The 23,590-nt window shown below is 41.0% G+C and overlaps 1 protein-coding gene across 13 annotated transcripts in view; it reads right to left on the bottom strand.

Moving 5' to 3' along the window:
- Positions 1–23,590, bottom strand: part of MYO9A (myosin IXA) — a 483,806-nt gene that overhangs the window by 308,573 nt on the left and 151,643 nt on the right. For all 13 annotated transcript variants that reach the window (XM_059658301.1, XM_059658294.1, XM_059658330.1 and 10 more), the window contains exons 7-8: positions 11,044–11,141; positions 6,233–6,359 (exon numbers count right to left, since the gene is read on the bottom strand). In XM_059658301.1, the coding sequence (XP_059514284.1) occupies positions 6,233–6,359; positions 11,044–11,141 (225 nt within the window). The remainder of the gene's footprint in view (positions 1–6,232; positions 6,360–11,043; positions 11,142–23,590) is intronic.

Here is a 23,590-nt window from a genome sequence, read left to right as displayed (position 1 = left end):
AATCAATAAAAAATATATACATTAAAAAAAAAGAACAAACAAACATACAAAAAACATGAGAAAGAAGGAAGACAAGAAACTGGGTGGAGAAGTGATAGAATTAAAAGGAGCCTGGAATGGGAAGAGAAAGAGAGGAAGAGGAGAGGAAAAAGCAGGAGGAGGAAATGGGGGAAGGAAACAAAGAAGAGTGAGAGGGGAGGGAAAGGAAGAGAGAAGAGAAAAAAAGGGGACAAGAAAACTTTGGCAATTTCTTGCCAAAAATACTTGGGATACGTATCTGGATTCCTAAGAACCAAAATGTCACAGAAGGATCAACTACCTTTCCAGATGGCTGTTTCTGCTTCTGCAGAGAGACAAAGGAACCGCTGCCTGGGGTTCCCCCCTTCCCTTGGCCTCCAGTCCACTGGGTGTAGGCTGCTCACATGCTTTGTCTACAGCAAGCAAAGTTCTAGCTGATGACTGCAGCAAATGTCACAGATAAGTCTCTTCCACCTTCCCACTGAAATGACTATGAGGACACCCATTCTTGAGGGGAAACCCCAACACACACACATACACACACACACACGCACACACACACAGGGGGGAGGGAGGAAGGGAGGGAGGGGGGGGGGAGAGGAAACTCAGGGTCTGGCACCTGGTGGGTATTCAGCACCTATTGATAGAAAGAAAAATGAGTAGAGAGATGGATTGATGGCTGACTTGAGATGGGTGTCCTTAGGACCTCCCCCTCAGGCCTTGGCGCTATCAGGGAAGAAAGGAGAGAGACTCCCATCACTGCCACTGCACTTCCCTGCCATGAAGCCCACCTTCTGGCTGAGCAGTGCTCCCCCTGTGGGAGTGGACTGACCACCAGGGGGCAGCTCCTGCATTCAGTGTCTGCCCCCTGGTGGTCAGTGTGTGTCATAAAGACCGGTTGTTCTGCCGTTCGGTTGATTTGCATATTAGCCTTTTATTAAATAGGATTTCTTTACTGAAGCTAACTTTTCATTTTTTCAAACATGTTTATAATTTCTCATTAAAGCACTTTATCATGGCTGTTTTGATACCTGTTAGATAGTTCTCACATCTTTATCATTTCAGTGTTGTCATTGTCATCTCTTGTCTTCTTTTTAATTTAGTTTGAGATCTTCCTTCTTGGTATGATGAGTGATATTTCATTAAAACCTGGATACATCTGTATTATGAGACTCCAATCCTATTTTTTTTATTTATTCTTATTTTTTAATCCTCACTCAAGATTATGTCTTTCATTGATTTTAGAGGCAGGAAGGGAAGGAGGGAGAAAGGGAGGGAGGGAGGGAGGATGAATTCTCTCCCGCATGAGCCCCAACTGGGAATTGAACTTGCCCCCAACAGGGAATTGAACTTGCCACCTTTCCGTGTACTTGACAGTACTGCAAACAGCCGAGCCAAGACTGGACCTTATTTTAATTCCTTCTGGGAGGGATATTTTTTTAATGTTGTGTTTTCTTTTTTGTTTTCTTTTTATTGAATTTACTAGAGGCCTGGTGCATGCACTGGAGTGGGGGGGCGGGGGGGAATGTCCCTCAGCTCGGCCTGCCCCCTCACAGTCCTGTAATGATATAAACTTCCCTCTTATTCCTGCTTTTGCTGCATCCCAGAGCTTTTGATATGTTGTGTTATCATTCTCATTTGTCACTATATATCTTTTGATCTCATTTTTTATTTCTTCTTTGACCCAGCCATTTTTTAGTAGTATGTTGTTTAATCTCTAAATATTTGCGGGAGGTTTTACTTCCTTTTGCAGTTGATTTCTAATTTCAAGGCATCGTGGTCAGAAAATATGCGTGGTATAATTTCAATCTGTTTTAATTTGTTGATGCAAGTTCTGTGACCCAATATATGGTCTATACTTGAGAAAGTTCCATGTGTGTTAGAGAAGTATGCATTCTCTGATGATCTGGGACAAAAGGTGCTGTAAATATCAATTATATTAGTTTGATCTAATGCTTCATTTAAGGCTGATATTTCTTTATTGATTTTCTGTTTAGTTAATCTGTCTAGAGCTGTCAAAGGAGTATTAAGGTCGACAACTATAATTGTATTTTGATCTGTTTCTCCTTTTAGTTCTGTGAATAGCTGTTTAATATATTCCAGTGCTCCCTGGTTGGGTGCGTATATATTAAGAAATGTTATGTTTGCCCTAACTGGTTTGGCTCAATGGATAGAGTGTCGGCCTGAGGACTCAAGGGTCCCAGGTTCGAGTCCGGTCAAGGGCATGTACCTTGGTTGCGGGCACATTCCCAGTGGGGAGTGTGCAGGAGGCGGCTGATCGATATTTCTCTCTCATCAATGTTTCTAACTCTCTATCCCTCTCCCTTCCTCTCTGTAAAAAAATCAATATATATTTTTTTAAAAAAGAAATGTTATGTTTTCTTGATGTAGCGTTCCCTTTATCATAAAATGTCCATCTTTGTCACTTGTTATCTTGAGATCTATTTTGTCAGATATAAGTATGGCTATACCTGCTTTTCTGTAGATGTTATTTGCTTGGAGAATAATTTCCCACCCTTTTACTTTGAATCTGCCTTTGTCTTTGCTATTTAGATGTGTCTCTTTTAGGCAGCATATGGTTGGGTTTTGTTTTTTGACCCACTCTGCTACTCTGTGCCTCTTTACTGGTGAATTCAGACCATTTACATTTAGAATAATTATTGATGGCTTATCTGGCTTTTTTGATACCCCTCCAGCCAGAAAGGGGTGGGAGGAACTCCCTTGTTACTGCAAAGTGGAGGCAGAAGTCCAGGTTTTCCACTCAGCCTTCATTGGCATGTGAGAGGGAGCTCCTCATTACCACTGGATGGGGTGGGGAGTTCTGGCAGTCTCCACTGATACTGAAGTAGGTGACCTTGTTACCACTGAGCTATGGTAAAAGTCCTGCCTCTCCACTAGGCCTCCTCTAACATTGCACCCCAATCCTTGTTACAGACAAGTAGGGTGGCAGTCTGGGCTCCCTACTTGACTTTGGCTGGCATAGTTTGGGTGCAGGAGCATAGTTTTTTTCCTATGGTGTTTGGCTGGAATTGAGTGGTTATTATTTAAATGTTTTCTGTCTTGCTAGGTTATCCCTTTATTTGCCCTTTGGCTAGAGCAGCGGTTCTCAACCTGTGGGTCGTGACCCCTTTGGGGGTCGAATGACCCTTTCACAGGGGTCGCCTAAGACCATCAGAAACCACATATATAATTATATATTGTTTTTGTGATTAATCACTATGCTAACTATAGACAGGATACCAGGGTCGGTGCTGTCATATCTTCTCTAGCTCCTCATCTTTGAAGATATCTTCTTTCTGCTTATTACCCAATCTCTATTCCTAGAACCAATCCAAACTATATATAACAAGAAAGACTTTTAAAAGCTTATGTTATAAAGTGAGATTTGCTATCAAATCACATTTGCTGTTGGCCTAACTTTGACACTGGTAACCATTCTCAGGATTTTATTTCTCCTTTTTTTTTTTTTTTTTTTTACCAATATCTGAGTACTGCTTTGAATTGCTTACCAGTCTCTCACCAAAGAATAAATACTGCACTAGAACCAAAAACCTTGCTTACTTGTTGATCACCAGCCACAATCCCTGTATTACAATTCCAAATGTTTGACTAAAATATTACTTAAAATGCCTGACTGAAATTTTCTCTGACCCTCATGACCTTCAAAATTACAACCTTTAGATACCACACTCAACATCCTGGTAGAATTTCCACTGAGTGAATCTAGTTCCGAATTAAGGTACTCCTCCCTTCTCCTGCCCCTTCTGCCAGGCTAACTCATTCCATTGAAGTTAATAAGCAACACCCAGGCATGTACAAAATAATAAACATTTTAAGGTCAGATAAACAAGAAAGAGGCATCCATTGCTCTCAGAGAACACTGCCACCTTATAATGGGCATAAACTAGTTAACAATTAACTTTCTGCTACAAAACTAAAAATAAACTATGTTAAGTAGAAACTGATGAACCAGACCATTTAACAAGGTTAAACTTCATGAGCTGGCACATGAATCAAGATTTTAAAGATGAGCAATATTTTAATAGAAAAAAGCAAGCTATTCATAATTGCAAAACAAAAACAAAACAAAAAAACTGTAAACAACCAAGATATCCTTTAAGAGGTGAATGGATAAATAAACTATGATATAGCTATACCATGATAAAGCTATAATGGAATATTACCCAGCAATATAGAGAAATGAGCTATTGAGACAAGAAGCATGGATGAGTCTTAGATGCATATTGCTAAGTGAAACAAGTCAGTCTGAAAAGGCTACGTACTGTATGATTCCAATTATGCTATATTCTAGAAAGGGCAAATCTACAGTCAGTAAAAAGGTGAGTGGTTGCCAGGCATCAGTGGGGAAGGGGTTGATTAGGTGAAGGAGATTTTTAGGGCAGGAAACTATTTTGTATGACACTATTTAACAGAGGATACGTGACATTATGCCTTTGTCGGAACCCATACAGCACAAAGAGTGAATCTTAATCTATACAAAGTTTTAGAAAATTATTTAAGGCACCGGGGAATCCTAGAAAAGAATTCAGACCATGACAAGAGAATTTGACTATATGACAAATTTATGAAACAACCACAATGTTCAAGAAAGTGGGTGGGAAGAAAACTAATTCTGAAAATGAAGGAAGTCTATAAAACTAAAGGCAAAAGGAAATACACTCTATAGCACTCTACTCTAGCTGACAAAGTCATTTCCCACCGAAGTATGGGTTAACAGTTCTAATACTGTTATATACTAGAATTGAATAATTAATGAATGGAAGATGATGAGAGGCAGGTTCCTCAATGTTAGAGTGGGAGTTTACATATAAGTAAGGGGAGAAGGCTAGACTGATACATGTGATAATGGATTAGTTAGAAACATTAGCAAACCTCATCTTTATATATATAAAGATGTATATATATATAGACAAAAATATTTGTAGATATATGAATATACTTAGGTTAGTATACATACATATATTTCCTTACTCTGTCATAGGAGAGAGCCTATGAAAAATGATATCCTTTTCAAAATGAATCTGGCAAGACGAGAAGTTAGCTGGGAAGCATGAAAAATCATCACTACAGAAAGAATCCTATATAATCCTATATAATAAAGAGCTAATATGCAAATGGGCATCATGCCCTCACGACGTCACGCAATAATGGCTCAGACACTCAACACTGGGGAGAGAGGAATGAGGACCAGCAGGCACAAATGAGTTCGCAAAAGAGGAATGGGGACCAGCCAGGCTGCGGCCTGGGAGAGGGACAAGCCGCACGTCCCATGGTCCCAGGCACGTGCGGCTGTGGCCAGGCAAAGCTGCCTATCCATGGTCCCCTGCAGCTGTGGCTGGCCCAGGCAAAGCCGGCCCAGGTCCTGTGTGCCTGCAGTCAACCAGAGGGAAGGAAGCCCAAGTCCTGGGTGCCTGCAACTGGCTGGAGGAGGGAATTCTGGGTCCCAAGTGCAGGGTGAGGAAGAGGTGGCTAGGGGCGATCAGGCCAGCAGGGGAGCAGTTAGGGGCGATCAGGCCAGTAGGGGAGCAGTTAGGGGCAATCAGGCAGGCAGGCAGAGGTGGTTAGGCACGATCAGGCAGGCAGAGGGGTTAGGGGCAATCAGGCAGGCAGGCAGGTGAGCAGTTAGGAGCCAGCAGTCCCAGATTGCAAGAGGTAGTAGGACATCCCCCGAGGGGTCCTGGATTGGAGAGGGTGCAGACTGGGCTGAAGGGCCCAACCCCATGTACAAATTTCATGCACCAGGCCTCTAGTAAGGTAATAAAGACCTTGTTATGGAAAGAAGCATTGTAGGTTTCTATATAACTATGAAGAAAGAAAAGTTAGTATCCTTTTCTCCCCAGCCATCCAGGTACCCCATCTTCAAATAAAACATTCTAAACAAAGTCTTAACATGAGAAGAAATCTGAAATATAGAAGAAAAAGTAGTAAAGGCCTAGAATATTATGCCATCTTGAGTGCAATATTCATCCTATACAGCAAATTGAGGGATTATGGGTATCTAAGGAGAGGAGGCAGGGTAGAAAACCCAAATTTTCCAAACATTGTGACACACACAATAGCAAAATTTCCATCTTTTGGGCAAACACTATTAATAAAAAAGCACTAACCTATTTACCCCTACAAAACTTCCACAAAATAAAAACTGACAAGTTACCCAGTATTTGAAATGACAACTGAAAATGTAATCACTCACTTCTAATAATTCTGAGACAACAGGAAGAACTTCAGGATTACAGATATCTATGGAGTCATCCCGGTATGTCTTCTTTTTGTAACAGATATTACCCAAATGTAGTATTGCTGATAGAAGAGAGAAAATCCTGCAAAAATAAAATTACAAATTACAACTTCTTTCTGTGTATTCTCTAAGCTTATTTCATCCCAAAAATCATAATCAAGCAAATTAACTAGTACAAATATGACGTAGTCTTCAGAAAACAAGAAATATGGAAGTAATTAGAACTATAAAATTTATTGAGTGTTTACTACTTCAGTCACTGTGCCAAGTGCTTTAAAAAACCTTAACTTCAGTATTGTACCTACCACTTGTCAGAAAAGTTATCTGAAGGGGACATCTTGCTATTATCTGAATCTGCTGTAGTGTTTCAAAAGTCCATTCGTTCCTAAATGCTTTTCAACCTGACTGGAATGCCCTTTTCCTACACTGTCTATTTAAGATCTACTGAATAAGAATGTTTCATGCCTTGGAATCTGTATTTTTAACCACATATCCTAGGTGATTTTTTTCAGTTAGTAGTTATCCTATGTAATAAAAGGCTAATATGCAAATAGACTGAATGGCAGAACAACCGAACAACCGGTCGCTATGACGTGCATTGACCACCAGAGGGCGTGCGTGGGCGTCGGCTGCAGTGGGGTGGTGGAGCAGGTAAGCAGGAGTGCCAGACCAAGGTGGGGCACCGGTCACTGTCATCGGTGCAAGCCTCTGGTGGTTACTGAAAATTCTTTGCTCCCGCGTGTCGCAGTCCCGCCGGGTGCTTGCACCTGCTGCTGGCGTTGGCCTGACCTGCACCCGCTGCTGGCATTGGAGCCACCGCTGGCACCCACTGCTAACGCCCGGTGCCAGGCCCGATCACTCAGCACCATCAGCGGGTACGAGCAGTGGCTACCGGCCCCAATCGCCCCTCAGGGCTTCTCCACCTCTTCCTGCTCCTGAGAGGAGATCGGGACAGCAGCTACCACTTGCACCCGCTGCTGGCGCTAGCCACAATTGCTCCGTGCCTTCAGCGGGTGCGAGCGGGGCTGGCGCCATCAGCATGTGGGAGCAGCAACAGTGGGGGCGGAGCTGCCTGCTGATAGGGAACCAGGGGCTACGGCAGAAGGGGGTGGGCGGGGGCACAGAGGTGTGCCGAGACCCGCCCCTGTGCCTACCATAGCCTCCCGACCCACAGTTCCTTTCAAGGTGCACGACTTCATGCACTAGGCCCCTAGTCTATATATATAAAAGGTTAAGCGACTGTTCAACCTTTCAATCAGTAGCTATGATGTGCACTAGCCACCAGGGGGGCAAACGTTCAACGCACAGGGATGGAAACATGGAACACACTGATGAATCTGAGGGAAGGGGGGAGAAGGGAGGGTGAGAAGAGATTAACCAAAGATCTTTTATGCATACTAGAGGCCCGGTGGGGTCTCTTGGCCTGGCCTACAGGGATCAGGCTAAAACCGGCAGTCTGACATCCCCCGAGGGGTCCTGAATTGCAAGACGGCGCAGGCCAGGCTGAGAAACCCCACAAGTGCAAAAATCTGTGCACCGGACCTCTAGTATTTAAGAAAGCCTTTCCTACATGTATTACATGATCTCACTTATATGTGGAATCTAATGAACAAATTAAACTGATGAACAAAAGAGACCCAGAGACATTGAAGCATGCAATACACTGACATATTTCAGAGGAGAGGGGTAAGGAGAGATGAACCAATGAACTTATATGTATACGAGAGGCCTGGTGCATGAAATTTGTGCACTTGGATGGAGGGTCCCTCAGCCTGGCCTGTGCCCTCTCGCAGTCCGGGAGCCCTCGGGGGATGTCCAAATGCCACGGGATCAAGCTGAAACCGGCTCTCTGACATTCCCCAAGGGGTCCCGGATTGCAAGAGGGTGCAGGCCAGGCCAAGGGACCCCACCAGTACACGACTGGGGCTGGGGAGGGACACGAGAGATTGGCTAGCCGGGGAGGGACCGTGGGAGGGCTCTAGGGCATGTTCGGCCCATCTTGCTCAGTTCCGATCAGCAGGACCCCAGCAGCAAACTAACCTATCAGTTGGAAGTTGGAGCGTCTGCCCCCTGGTGGTCAGTGCACATCATAGCAACTGGTTGACCAGTTGACTGTCTGCCCCCTGGTGGTCATTGCATGTCATAGCGACTGGTAAACTGGTCTATTGTCTCCCCTTGGTGGTCAGTGCATGTCATAGTGAGCAGTTGAGCAGCCTTAGCATATCATTAGCATATTACACTTTGATTGGTTGAACAGATGACCGGACACTTAGCATATTAGGCTTTTATTACGTAGGATATGCATGGCCCATGGACAGACAATAGTGTGGAGGAAGGCCCAGGAAGGTGACTGGAACAAGGCAGAGGAGCCCAATGAGACACCTGTAATACTTTCAATGATAAAGATAAATTTAAAAAAAAAAAAAAAAAGGCTTTCCTACATCATATGATGGTACCCTTGATAAATATTTTTTTAAAACAGCCTGAGGCCATTTCGGTACATTATCTAATATCAGGCCCCAACTGTGAGACATTTACATCTAGACCCTCCCTTTTCTCTCCCCCCGCCCCACCCTCCAGTCTTTGAGGAACACATGCCCCTCTTCCAGTCAGCAAACTAATCCCTCTACTTGCGCTCTCCATCCCATGAACTCCAGTTTGCTGGGATACATTATTATACTTTTTTCGTATCACTCACCTAAACCTATAAGAATTTTTAATCAAAATAATCTCATGTTCACTTCTCTCTTACTTTAAAAAACCCATCCTACATTCCACATCTTCTTCTTCCCCTTCACAAACAAGCATACTAATAAGGACTGACTTATAAATCCTTGTCTTTACTTTGTCATCCCTTTTTACAATCACATTCTGGCATCTAAAATGTCTCATAGAGGTTACCAAGGATTTTCATGTAACTAAGAAAAGCATATTATTCCTTAACTTACCTGACATCTCAAAGGCATTTAACACAACTGACCATCTAAAACTGAACACAACTCTATCTAAAAGCCATTCCTGAAAATTCAGATATATACATATATTTGTGCCTTGACCACTTTATTTCTTTAGGATAAATTTGTCCTTAATTATGAAATTTACACTATATGTCTTACTAAAATTAGGAAGTATTCTAAATAAACAAAGATACTTCTTTAGAGACCTATAGCTATATTTTTAGAGGTCCTGAGTCAACATCTAATTTATAGGTCTAATTTCTTAAATAATTAAAAATGTTTAATGATTCAAACAAAAAATAAGTCAATTATAAAGGACTAAGTCATAAAGTTAGGCTGGGTTAAATTAAAGAGGAAACTTAGTATCAAGTGAAATATTATAAAAATAAATGGAAGTCAAAAGATATACAAACAGTAATTACTGAGCCATTTTTTAAAAATATTTTTTTATTGATTTTAGAGAGAGGAAGGGAAAAGGATAGAGAGATAGAAACATCAATGAAAGAGAAACATCCATTGGCTGCCTCCTGCACACCCGCTTTGGGGATTGAGCCCGAAACCTGGGCATGTGCCCCGACTGGGAATCAAACTATAACCTCCAGGTTCATGGGCTAACGCTCAAACATCACGCCACACCAGCCAGGCCTGAGCCATTTTTAAAAACTGTTTTTGCAGTAGTTTCTATGGTTGGTAATTACATTGTTTCAGAACTTTGGGTTCAAAAATCAGCACATTAATGTTTCCTCATACACAAATATGTAATGCATAGACTCCAGGAATAAGAAACATCATATAAGCAAATCACAATATACTATAATTCAATATAAAAAAGATTAATAAATATAAATAAGAGTCCCAGTTCTCAAAAAGCTTATAATCTTCCATTTGTAGATAACAATAACCATACTATAAGGCAGGATACCTAAAAACACAGAAGCAGAAACAATGTCCAGTTAAAGAAAATCTCATTAAAAAGGTTTGGCTCAGTGGATAGCGTGTTGGACAGCATACTGAAGGGTTCCAGATTCTATTCCGGTGAAAGGCACATGCCTGGGTTACAGGCTTTCCCTAGTAGGGGGGCATGCAGGAGGCAGCCAATCAATGATTATCTCTCATCATTGATGTTTTTCTCTCTCTCTCAATCTCTTTCCTCTCTCTCTAAAAATCAATAAACTTTTTTTTAAAATTAGTAATGTTACAATTATTTTTCTGGTGAGAGTCAAGGTTATTTGTGTCTTTAATTTGAAATAGTTTCTGTTATGTATTGCTTACTTCATCTTTATCTCAACCTTTTTACATTTTATTTTAGTTCAACATATTTAATACAATAAGCAAAATGTTTAGTACAATAGTACAGACATAACTTTAAAGAGTAAGTATATGGAAATTATGTTTTACTGATAGGTATGTGAGCTTTAATAAGCTTAGAGATCAATGATATAGAAAATAAAAAGCTATAAAAATAGTGTTATAAAGCAACAGTGTTTACATAAGGTTCATGAAGAGGCTTCAGGGACACCAGAAACTCTTGCAATTATAAACAAATGTTTGTAAATATAAATTATACAGGAAGAAGAGCTCCTGGGCTTTCAACTGATTTTCAAAATATCTCAAAGAATGTTTGACAAAAAAACAATTCAAAACAAGTCTTTTAGAAAAATAAATGTTCTAAGCCACACCTAAGAAGGAAAAGACACTAAATCAGGACTATAATAAAAGTGTCTCAAAGGACCAAGAAAGAGGAATTCTTAAACAAACATCAAAATTTGTTCTCTGTTCAAGGTATATAAAAACAATAAATAAACTCACTGTCTTTGTGTCTTGGGAAGAAATCCTACCATTTCCATGGCCAGTTGTAAGCGTTCAAAGTCATGCTTCAAATCCTCCCCCTCCACTGAAAAGCAATCCTGTTTATTTTAAAAAAAAAAATTAAAAAAAGAGGGGGAAATAAAAATTACCTGTTGAAAACTAACATAAGCCACTCAGAAATTTAGTAATTTTAGATAAGTACACCTACACATAAAAATTGGAGCTGGTAAAATACTTAGATAGTCAAATTCATTATACATCTAATCTTATGCAAACTAAACACATAGTACTTACCAAAATACTATAAAGTTACGTTGTTTTCTCCCTTTCACAATCACCAAGGCAAGAATCTCCAAAGTAACTTATGATAGCAATTTTTACTTTTAGTGGTTCAGAAGAGTTTTAAAGACCCAAAGCATTCAAAAGACCTCAATTACACAAATGAGTGCAAATTATTCAACAAATCCTAATATATAAAAACCATGGATCCATCACGACCTGAGGCTTGACCAACTGGAAGTCAGACCTGCAGTCAGCGCTGGGTTGCCGTGGCGACCCAGCACTGACTGCTGAGAGGGCTGCGAATCAGGGCCAGAGAGAGGCCTGGAGAGAGAAGCAGGGTCTGATCTGTAGCCTGTGTGGCAGCTGTTGATCAGCACTTGCCTCTCTCTTTCTCTCCTGGCCGGACCAGCAGCTGCACCTCCATTTCTCTCCAGGCCTCCACCCGAGCTGCTGATCAGCCCTGCCTTTCTGATCAGGCCCCGTTGATAGGCCTAGAGACGCTGACTGGCATAGAAACCAACCAATCAGAACCAAATATGAGTCAACTGTGAGGAGCCTATGGCTGTCCAGGAGGTGGTGCTTTTGACGCTGACTGACAAACTGACCAATCAGAACCAAATCTGGGTCAACTGTGAGGAGCCAATGGCTGCCTAGGAGGCGGAGCTTTTGACGCTGACTGGCATAGAAACCAACCAATGAGAACCAAATTGGCCTGCAGAGAAGGGCAGTTAGGGGCAAGATCAGGCCTGCAAGGGAGGGCAGTTTGGGGGCGAGATCAGGCCGGCAGGGGAGGGTAGTTGGGGCGAGACTAGGTCAGCAGGGGAGGGCCGTTGGGGGCAAGATTAGGCCAGCAGGGGAGGGCAGTTGGGGGCGAGATGAGGCCAGCAGGGGAGGGTAGTTAGGGGTGATCAGGCAGGCAGAGGCAGTTGAGGGCGAGATTAGGCTGGCAGGGGAAAGCAGTTGGGGGCAAAATCAGGTCAGCAGGGGAGGGCAGTTAGGGGCGATCAGGCAGGCAGGCAGGTGAGCGGTTAGGAGCCAGCAGTCCCAGATTGCGAGAGGCATGTATGATTGGAGAGGGTGCAGGCTGGGCTGAGGGGAACCCCCCCCCCCCACCCCACATGATTTTCGTGCACCGGGCCATTAGTATTTAATAAATGCCTACTCATCAGCAAGTCACTGAACTAGAGCCTGGGACACAAAAATAAATTTTAGAAGAGGCAATAATTTAATTGAGGAATGGAGTGTAGATTTGTATGATACAAAAATGTTCATATTAATGTCAATTCAGATATAATATAAATGGCTCCAAATAAAATAATATAAATATGATAATCAATCAGCAAAAGAAAACAGTGTATACTACCAGGTAAAACATATTACTTTTTCAGAATAACCATCCTCCTTCAGTTCCCCCCAAAACATTAACATTGTACACTTAAGTCCTTTCTTTAAAGTTATTTTACTATGTTTCTTTTATTATTTTGAATGTGTTTATTGATTTTAGAGAGAGAGGAAGGGAAAGGGACAGAGAGAAACATCAATAAGGATCAGCTGCCTCCTGCATGCCCCCTACTGGGGAGTGAGCCCACAACCTGGGTAAGTCCCCTAACCAGGAATCTAACCTACGACCTCTCAGTGCATGGGGCAAATGAGCCACACCAGCAAGGGCTGTACATTTAAGTATATACATTCCTTTATTGTATGTTCTAAGAGTCCATTACATTTACATAGTCAAAAACAACCTTCCACGTATTTATGTTTGTAATGCCTATCCAAAGGCATGTTGTATCAAACACTCAGTAAATTGTTATCTGTTGTATTCACTTCATTATTGCCAGCATCAAGTCAGGGCAAAGAAGAAAGTGGGTAATTATTGAAATAAATATATAATCATTGAATTATTAAATAAGTACTGAATTGAATGAAACACTCCTTTGTGAGAAATGAAGTGCTCATTTATTTTTATTAAGTATCAAGCATCTATCATGTATAATATGCTTCAGATACTGTAAGAATGAGTTACTGACTACATCGCAATATAGTTTAAATTTTTAAATACACTTCAATAAGAATTCTTTCTGAGAATCCATGCATTTTCTGCCTATAACGTTTTTGGTAAGCAATTTTAAGACACATTTAAGACAATGTCCTACTCACTAAAAAATTTTAACACATTTTTACCTATAGTAAAACTTTTTAAAATGCTCTTGCTTCTTTCCTCCAAGACCCCAAACATCTCATTTATTTTATGATTTAATAAACATTTATCTATAACGAGTACGGGGGTTGAGGGGTTCTGTGCTTCCACTTGAGTAAACTCAATGATATAACAATGATTCTCATAATTAATAGTCTTCTTGTCTGTTCCCAAAGGAATATTACAATCCTATCTAATAATAGACAAACATGGCAATTGACCGTACCTTTGCTATGCCTCCCATTGGCTAATAAGTGCAATATGCAAATTAACTGCCAAGATGGCGGCTAATATGCATACTTCAGGCAGGGTGGGACAGCGCGAGCCGCCAGCGCGTTGCCATCCAGGGCAGGGCCACCCCCAGGAGCAGGCCCCACCTTGCTGCCGGGGACCCGATCATTGGCGGGTCCTAGGCAGCAAGGCATCCCTGCCCCAGAAGCCCCAGAAGCCGCCTGATATTGTAGGAACTCTATCAGTAAGCACTCTGAAAGTCAGTGGCATAAATGCACCAATTCAAAGACAGATTATGATCCCCTATGCAAGGAACAGCAGCCTCCTGGTCACCACACCCTCTGTCTGAGCAACAGCAGCTGTGTGTGAAGCCTCCCCCCACCAACCAGAGGAGCCACCAAAACTGTGAACAGCACCCACCAAAGGAGCTGCTACCAGCTGAGGAGCAGCTGCTACCACAACCGCCCGAGGAGCAACCACAGCCTGAGGAGCCACTGAACGACTCAACATCTAGATATGGTGGTACGATCAAACATGGGTAGACAAAGAAACCCCAAAGGAAAGAAAAGGAGGACTCACCAGAAAAGCAGCTAAGTGATACAGAGGCATGCAACAGGACAGAAAAAGAATTCAGATTAAGGGTCCTAGAGTGCATAAACCGGATGGAGGAAAAAATCAACAACTTATGCGAGAAGCAAGAAGAAACAGATGAAAAAAATCAATAAATTATGTAAGAACCAAGAAGAAATGAAGAGTGATATAGCTGCAATAAAAAACACCATTGAAAGCTTCAACAGTAGAATAGGAGAAGCGGAGGACCGAATTAGCAAATTAGAAGACAGGGAAACAAAACACACCCAAACTGAACAGCAATTGAAGGAAAAAAATAAAAGACAGGAGGAGAGCCTAAGGGAGCTATGCGACAACATGAAAAGAAACAACATACGAATAATAGGGATGCCAGAACAACAGAAGGAGGAACAAGGGTTAGAAAACATATTTGAAGAAATAATATCAGAAAACTTCCCGGAGGTGGGGGAAGAAAAAAATCACACAAGCACAGAGAGTCTCAAACAAGGTGAACCCGAAAGGACCCACACCAAGACACATCATAATTACCATGGCAAATGTTCAGGACAAAGAGAGAATCTTAAAGGCTATAAGAGAGAGACAGAAAGTTACATTCAAGGGATCTCCCATTAGATTATCAAATGATTTCTCAAAAGAAACACATCAGGCCAGAAAAGAATGGACGGAAATTTACAAAGTGATGCAAAGCAAGGGACTGAATCCAAGAATACTCTATCCAGCAAGGCTATCATTCAAAATTGAAGGGGAAATAAGAAGCTTCACAGACAAAAAAAAAAGGCTAAGGGAGTTTATCACCACCAAGCCAGCTATGCAAGAAATGCTAAAGGGACTGGTGTAAAAAAGAAGAAAAAGCTCAGAAAGAAAACAGCCACAAAAAAACAGAAATGGCTACAAACAAGTACCTTTCAATAATAACTTTAAACGTAAATGGACTAAATTCTCCAATCAAAAGACATCGAGTGACACAATGGATAAAAAAAATGACCCGTACATTTACTGTCTACAAGAGACCCACCTCATTAGAAGGGACTGACACAGACTGAAAGTGAAGGGATGGAAAAATGTCTTTCAGGCAAATGGAAATGAAAAAAAAAGCTGGGGTAGCAATACTTATAATGGAAAAAATAGACCTCAAAGTGAAGGCTATCACAAGAGATAAGGGAGGCCACTTCATACTAAAGGGATCAATACAACAATAAGATATAACCCTGATAAACATATATGCACCCAATACAGGAGCACCCAAATACATAAAAAAAACTCCTGGAAGATATCAAGGGAGAGACCGACAACAATACAATCATAGTAGGGGACTTTAATACACCACTGACATCACTGGATAAATCCTCTAGACAAAAAATCAGCAAAGAAACAGCAATCCTAAATGACTCACTAGATCAGATGGATCTAATTGCCATCTTCAGAACATTTCACCCCAAATCCACGAAATGCACGTTCTTCTCAAGTGCTCATGGGACATATTCAAAAATAGACCACATATTGGGTCACAAACAAAGTCTCCCCAAATTCAAGAAGACTGAAATCATACCAAGCATCTTCTCAGACCACAAGGGCATAATATTAGAAATAAACTACAATAAAAACAACTCAAAATGCTCAAATACTTGGAAGCTGAATAGCATGTTACTAAATATTGATTGGGTTACCAATGAGATCAAAGAAGAAATTAAAAACATCCTGGAAACTAATGACAATGAAAACACAACAATCCAAAACCTATGGGACACAATGAAAGCAATCCTGACAGGGAAGTTTATAGCTCTACAGGCCTATCTCAAAAAACAAGAAAAAAGGTAGTAAATCATCTAACTCTACAACTCAAAGAATTAGAAAGAGAGCAACAAGAAAAACCCAGAATGAGCAGAAGGAAGGAGATAATAAAGATTAGAGCAGAAATAAATGACACAGAGACCAAAAAAACACTACATAAAATCAATGAAATCAAGACCTGGTTCTTTGAAAGGATAAACAAGATTCATGAACCTCTAGCCAGGCTCAACAATAAGCAAAGAGAGAGGACCAAAATAAACAAAATCAGAAACGATAGAGGCGACATAACAACAGATCCCACAGAAATACAAATGATTGTTAAACAATACTATAGACAACTCTACTCCAACAAATTAGGCAACCTGGAGGAAATGGACATATTCCTAGAAAAATACAACATTCCAAAACTCAATCAGGAAGAATCTGAAAATCTCAACAGGCCAATAACTATGGAAGAAATTGAAGCAGTAATCAAAAAGCTTCCAGCAAACAGAAGCCCAGGACCAGACAGCTTCACAAAACATTCAAGGAAGAACTAAAACCTATTCTCCTCAGACTAATACAAAAAAATCCAAGAGGAAGGAACACTTCCAAGCTCATTCTATGAAGCCAGCATCACCCTAATACCAAAACCAGGTAAAGACAACACAATGAAAGAGAATTACAGGCCAATATCCCTCATGAACATAGATGCCAAAATCCTCAACAAAATCTTAGCAAATCGGATCCAGCAGTACATCAGAAAGATCATACACCATGACCAAGTAGGATTTATCCCAGGAATGCAAGGATGGTACAATATCCGCAAATCAATAAATGTGATACATCACATAAACAAATTGAAAGAAAAAACCGCAGTCATTTCAATTGATGCAGAAAAAGCGTTTGACAAAATTCAACACCCATTTTTGATAAAAACTCTCAGCAAGGTGGGAATGGAAGGATCATACCTCAACATAATAAAAGCCATATATGACAAACCCACAGCCAACATCATACTCAATGGACAAAAACTAACACCATTTCCCCTAAGAACAGAAACAAGACAGGGATGCCCACTCTCACCACTCCTGTTCAATATAGTACTGGAAGTATTAGCCATTGCAATTAGACAAGAAGAAGAAATAAAAGGCATCCAAATTGGGAAAGAATAAGGAAAACTGTCCTTATTTGCAGATGACATGATATTATGCATAAAAATTCCTAAAGACTCCATCAAAAAATTATTAGACTTAATAAATGAATTCGGCAATGTAGCAGGATACAAAATTAACGCCAAGAAATCTATGGCATTTCTATACACCAATAGTGAACTTTCAGAAAGAGAGATTATAAAAACAATCCCGTTTACCATCGCACCAAAAAAATTAAGCTACCTAGGAATAAACTAAACTATGGAGGTAAAAGACCTCTACTCAGAAAACTACAGGACGTTGAAAAAAGAGATAGAGGAAGACATAAACAGATGGAAGAACATACTATGTTCTTGGATTGATAGAATCAATATCATTAAAATGTCCATACTACACAAAGCAATCTATAAATTCAACGCACTTCCCATTAAAATACCAACGGCATATTTCACAGGCCTAGAACGAACTCTCCAAAAATTCATCTGGAATAAAAAAAGACCCCGAATAGCTTCAGCGATCCTGAGAAAGAACAAAGTAGGTGGGATCTCAATACCAGATATCAAGCTGTATTACAAAGCCACTGTTCTCAAACTACCTGGTATTGGCACAGAACAGACATATAGATCAATGGAATAGAATAGAGAGCCCAGAAATCGGCCCGAAACCATATGCTCAATTAATATTTGACAAAGGAGGCAAGAACATACAATGGAGAAGATGGCGGCATAGGTTAATGCCGGAGTTTGCTGCTTTGAACAACTACTTCAAAAGTGAAACCAAAAAACGGAAGGGACATCACCCAGAACCACAGGAATGCTGGCTGAGTGGAAGTCCTACAACTAGGAGGAAAGAGAAACGCATACGGACACTCAGAGGAGGCGCAGTGCTGAAGTCAAATTCTGAGGTGCGGAGTGCGCGGAGCGGGCTGGCGGCGGAGGGCGCGGTTGGCGTTTTCAATCGGGAGGGAGTCGCAGACTCTGAGCACCAGATCCGGGCGAGTCTTTAGGGACCCAGACTCAAACGGGAGAAGCGGGACTGTCTGGCTTCGATCAGAGCGAGTGCAGCTTTCTCTCCGAGCTTTGCAGCGGGTGCTGGGACTCAGAGAGGCAGAGCCCCTTGGGACAGGACTGAGAGCCGCCATAACTGCTCTCTCCGGCCCACCCTGTTGATCCTGTGCGACCCACCCCGCCCAAGCCCTGCACAGAGGCATTTGCCGGATAGCCTCAGGCAAAGGCATTTGCCAGATAGCCTCAGGCAAAGGCTAGATTAGCACCTCCCTAGAGGACAGAAGTTCTCTCACTGCTGACACAGCTGATTCTCATAGCCACTTGGCCTGGAGGTCAAACCCTCCCTGGAATTAGCTACAACAATCAAGATTTAACTATAAGACTGTGAACAAAGACCACTAGGGGGTGCACCAAGGAAGCATAACAAAATGCGGAGACAAAGAAACAGGACAAAATTGTCAAAGGAAGATATAGAGTTCAGAACCACACTTTTAAGGTCTCTCAAGAACTGTTTAGAAGCTGCCGATAAACTTAATGAGATCTACACGAAAACTAATAAGACCCTCGATCTTATATTGGGGAACCAACTAGAAATTAAGCATACACAGACTGAAATAACGAATATTATACAGACGCCCGACAGCAGACAAGAGGAGCGCAAGAATCAAGTCAATGATTTGAAATACGAGGAAGCAAAAAACATCCAACCGGAAAAGCAAAATGAAAAAAGAATCCAAAAATGCGAGGATAGTGTAAGGAGCCTCTGGGACAGCTTCAAGCGTACCAACATCAGAATTATAGGGGTGCCAGAAGATGAGAGAGAGCAAGATATTGAAAACCTATTTGAAGAAATAATGACAGAAAACTTCCCCCACCTGGTGAAAGAAATGGACTTACAGGTCCAAGAAGCATGGAGAACCCCAAACAAAAGGAATCCAAAGAGGACCACACCAAGACACATCATAATTAAAATGCCAAGAGCAAAAGACAAAGAGAGAATCTTAAAAACAGCAAGAGAAAGAAACTCAGTTACCTACAAGGGAATACCCATACGACTGTCAGCTGATTTCTCAACAGAAACTTTGCAGGCCAGAAGGGAGTGGCAAGAAATATTCAAAGTGATGAATACCAAGAACCTACAACCAAGATTACTTTATCCAGCAAAGCTATCATTCAGAATTGAAGGTCAGATAAAGAGCTTCACAGATAAGGAAAAGCTAAAGGAGTTCATCACCACCAAACCAGGATTATATGAAATGCTGAAAGGTATCCTTTAAGAAGAGGAAGAGGAAGAGGAAGAAAAAGGTAAAGATACACATTATGAACAACAAATATGCATCTATCAACAAGTGAATCTAAGAATCAAGTGAATAAATAATCTGATGAACAGAATGAACTGTTGATTATAATAGAATCAGGGACATAGAAAGGGAATGGACTGACTATTCTTGGGGGAGAAAGGGGTGTGGGAGATGTGGGAAGAGACTGGACAAAAATCGTGCACTTATGGATGAGGACAGTGGGTGGGGAGTGAGGGCGGAGGGTGGGGCGGGAACTGGGAGGAGGGGAGTTATGGGGGGGGGAAAAAGAGGAACAAATGTAATAATCTGAACAATAAAGATTTAATTAAAAAAAAAAAAGTCAATGATTTGAAATGCGAGGAAGCAAAAAACATCCAACCGGAAAAGCAAAATGAAAAAAGAATCCAAAAATGCGAGGATAGTGTAAGGAGCCTCTGGGACAGCTTCAAGCGTACCAACATCAGAATTATAGGGGTGCCAGAAGATGAGAGAGAGCAAGATATTGAAAACCTATTTGAAGAAATAATGACAGAAAACTTCCCCCACCTGGTGAAAGAAATGGACTTACAGGTCCAAGAAGCGCGGAGAACCCCAAACAAAAGGAATCCAAAGAGGACCACACCAAGACACATCATCATTAAAATGCCAAGATCAAAAGATAAAGAGAGAATCTTAAAAACAGCAAGAGAAAGAAACTCAGTTACCTACAAGGGAATACCCATACGACTGTCAGCTGATTTCTCAACAGAAACTTTGCAGGCCAGAAGGGAGTGGCAAGAAATATTCAAAGTGATGAATACCAAGAACCTACAACCAAGATTACTTTATCCAGCAAAGCTATCATTCAGAATTGAAGGTCAGATAAAGAGCTTCACAGATAAGGAAAAGCTAAAGGAGTTCATCACCACCAAACCAGGATTATATGAAATGCTGAAAGGTATCCTTTAAGAAGAGGAAGAGGAAGAAAAAGGTAAAGATACAAATTATGAACAACAAATATGCATCTATCAACAAGTGAATCTAAGAATCAAGTGAATAAATAATCTGATGAACAGAATGAACTGTTGATTATAATAGAATCAGGGACATAGAAAGGGTATGGACTGACTATTCTTGGGGGGGAAAGGAGTGTGGGAGATGTGGGAAGAGACTGGACAAAAATCGTGCACCTATGGATGAGGACAGTGGGTAGGGAGTGAGGGCGGAGGGTGGGGCGGGAACTGGGAGGAGGGGAGTTATGGGGGGAAAAAAAGGAACAAATGTAATAATCTGAACAATAAAGATTTAATTAAAAAAAAAAAAGAACATACAATGGAGTCAAGATACTCTCTTCAATAAATGGTGTTGGGAAAATTAGACAGATGCATGCAAAATATTGAAACTAGACCCCAACTTACACCATACACAAAAATAAACTCAAAATGGATAAAGGACTTAAAAGTACGACGGGAAACCATAAAAATACTAGAAGAATCCAAAGGCAACAAAATCTCAGACATATGCCAAAGCAATTTCTTCGCCGATACAGCTCCTAGGGCATTGGAAACTAAAGAGACAATAAACAAATGGGACTGCATCAAAATAAAAAACTTCTGCACAGCAAAAGAAACCATCAACAAAACAACAAGAAAGCCCACTGCATGGGAGAACATATTTGCCAATGTTATCACTGATAAGGGTTTAATCTCCAACATTTATAGGGAACTCATACAACCTAACAAAAGGAAGATAAACAATCCAGTCAAAAAATGGGCAAAGGACCTAAATAGACACTTTTCAAAAGAGGACATTCAGAAAGCCAAGAGACATATGAAAACATGCTCAAATGTACTAATCATCCAAGAAATGCAAATCAAAACAACAATGAGGTACTATCTCACACTGTCAGACTGGCTATCATCAACAAATCAACAAACGACAAGTGTTGGAGAGGATGTGGAGAAAAAGGAACACTCGTGCACTGCTGTTGGGAATGCAGACTGGTGCAGCCACTATGGAAGACAGTATGGAGTTTCCTCAAAAAGTTAAAAATGGAACTCCCATTTGACCCAGTGATCCCACTTCTAGGAATATATCCCAAGTAACCAGAAACACCAATCAGAAAGGATATATGCACCCCTATGTTCATAGCAGCACAATTCACCACAGCTAAGATCTGGAAACAGCCTAAGTGCCCATCAGCAGATGAATGGATTAGAAAACTGTGGTACATCTACACCAGTGGTCCTCAAACTACGGCCCGCGGGCCACAAGCAAATACAAATATTGTATTTGTTCCCGTTTTGTTTTGTTTTTACTTCAAAATAAGATATGTGCAGTGTGAATAGGAATTTGTTCATAGTTTTTTTTTAAATTATAGTCAGGCCCTCCAATGGTCTGAGGGACAGTGAACTGGCCCCCTGTTTAAAAAGTTTGAGGACCCCTGATCTACAGATGGAATACTATGCTGCTGTAAAAAAGAAGGAATTCTTACCATTTGCAACAGCATGGATGGAACTGGAGAACGTTATGCTAAGTGAAATAATCCAGTCAATGAAAGAAAAATACCACATGATCTCACTCATTTATGGATAATTAAGTCCATTATAAACTGATGAGCAAAAATAGATACAGGGGCAGAGCAACATCGAACAGACTGTCAAACTACAGCAGGAAGGCCGGGGAGAATTGGCGGGTGGGTAAGAGATCAACCGAAGGACTTGTATGCATGCATATGAGCATAACCAATGGACACAAGACACTGGGGGGTATGGGAGGCTAGGGGAGGGTCAAAGGGAGAAAAAAAAGGAGACATATATAATACTCTTTGTAATACTTTAAGCAATAAAACAATTTTAAAAAAAGAAAACAGTATGGTGTTTCCTCAAAAAATTAAAAATGAACTGCCATTTGATCCAATAATACCACTTTTAGAAATATATCCCAAGAAAACAGAAACACCAATTAGAAAGGATATATGCACCCCTGTGTTCATAGCAGCACAATGTACAATAGCTAAGATTTGGAAACAGCCTAAATCCCCATCAGCAGATGAGTGGATTAGAAAACTTTGGTACATCTACACAATGGACTACTATGCTGCTATAAAAAAGAAGGAATTCTTGCCATTTGCATGGATGGAACTGGAGAGCATTATGCTAAGTGTAATAAGCCAGTCAGTGAAAGAAAAATACCACATGAATCTCATTTATGGATAATAAAGAACATTATAACCTGATGAACAAAAAGGTAGATACAGAGGCAGAGAAGCATCAAACAGACTATCAAATGACAGGGGGAAGGCTGGGAAGGGGTGGAGGATGCGGGGGTAAGAGATCAACCAAAGGACTTTTATGCATGCATATAATCATAACCAATGGACGCAAAACACTGGGAATGGGGAGAGGGCATGTGCTGGGGAGTAGAGGAGGCTGAGGGAAGGTCAACTGGGGGGGGGGGGAAGGAGACATATGTACTATTTGTAATACTTTAAATGATAAAAAAAGAAGAAAAATGATATTTGGAAAATCATGGTTTTTTATAACTACAGTTGATGGTGCAGGACATAAGTCATAATAATTCATTATGAGAGTAAAGATACTGGAGTTCATTTACAGGGGGAGGGAGGGGGAGGGAGAAAGAGGGAGAGAGGGAGAGAGGGAGAGGGGGACAGAGAGAGAAAAAATAGCCTGACTGGAATCCCAGTTACACTATTAACTTCCTTCACCACCCTGGGGGAAGTCCCTTAAATTCTGAGTCCCCATTGCTTCTCAGGTGAGAGGTAATCAAACTAACTACAGCCAGGGGTTTTATAATGATCAAATATAATATGGATGTTACAGTGGTTTTTAAATGGAAAAATGTATGCAAAAAACAATCTACAGCATGAAGAGACCTTATATTGGACTGGCACAGGGTAAAGAATAAAGCCAGAAAAGATACATTGGAGGGAATTACAACAAACTTATAAACTTTCAGACAAGGAATGGTAGTAAGAGTCTTTATGCTGTAGAAACACATAAAATAGAAAGAAAT

Source organism: Myotis daubentonii, chromosome 1, assembly GCF_963259705.1.
Source record: "Myotis daubentonii chromosome 1, mMyoDau2.1, whole genome shotgun sequence".
NCBI classification, from domain to species: domain Eukaryota; kingdom Metazoa; phylum Chordata; class Mammalia; order Chiroptera; family Vespertilionidae; genus Myotis; species Myotis daubentonii.
Note: the sequence above shows the minus strand (reverse complement) of the source record. Positions and strands in the feature narration are given on the sequence as shown.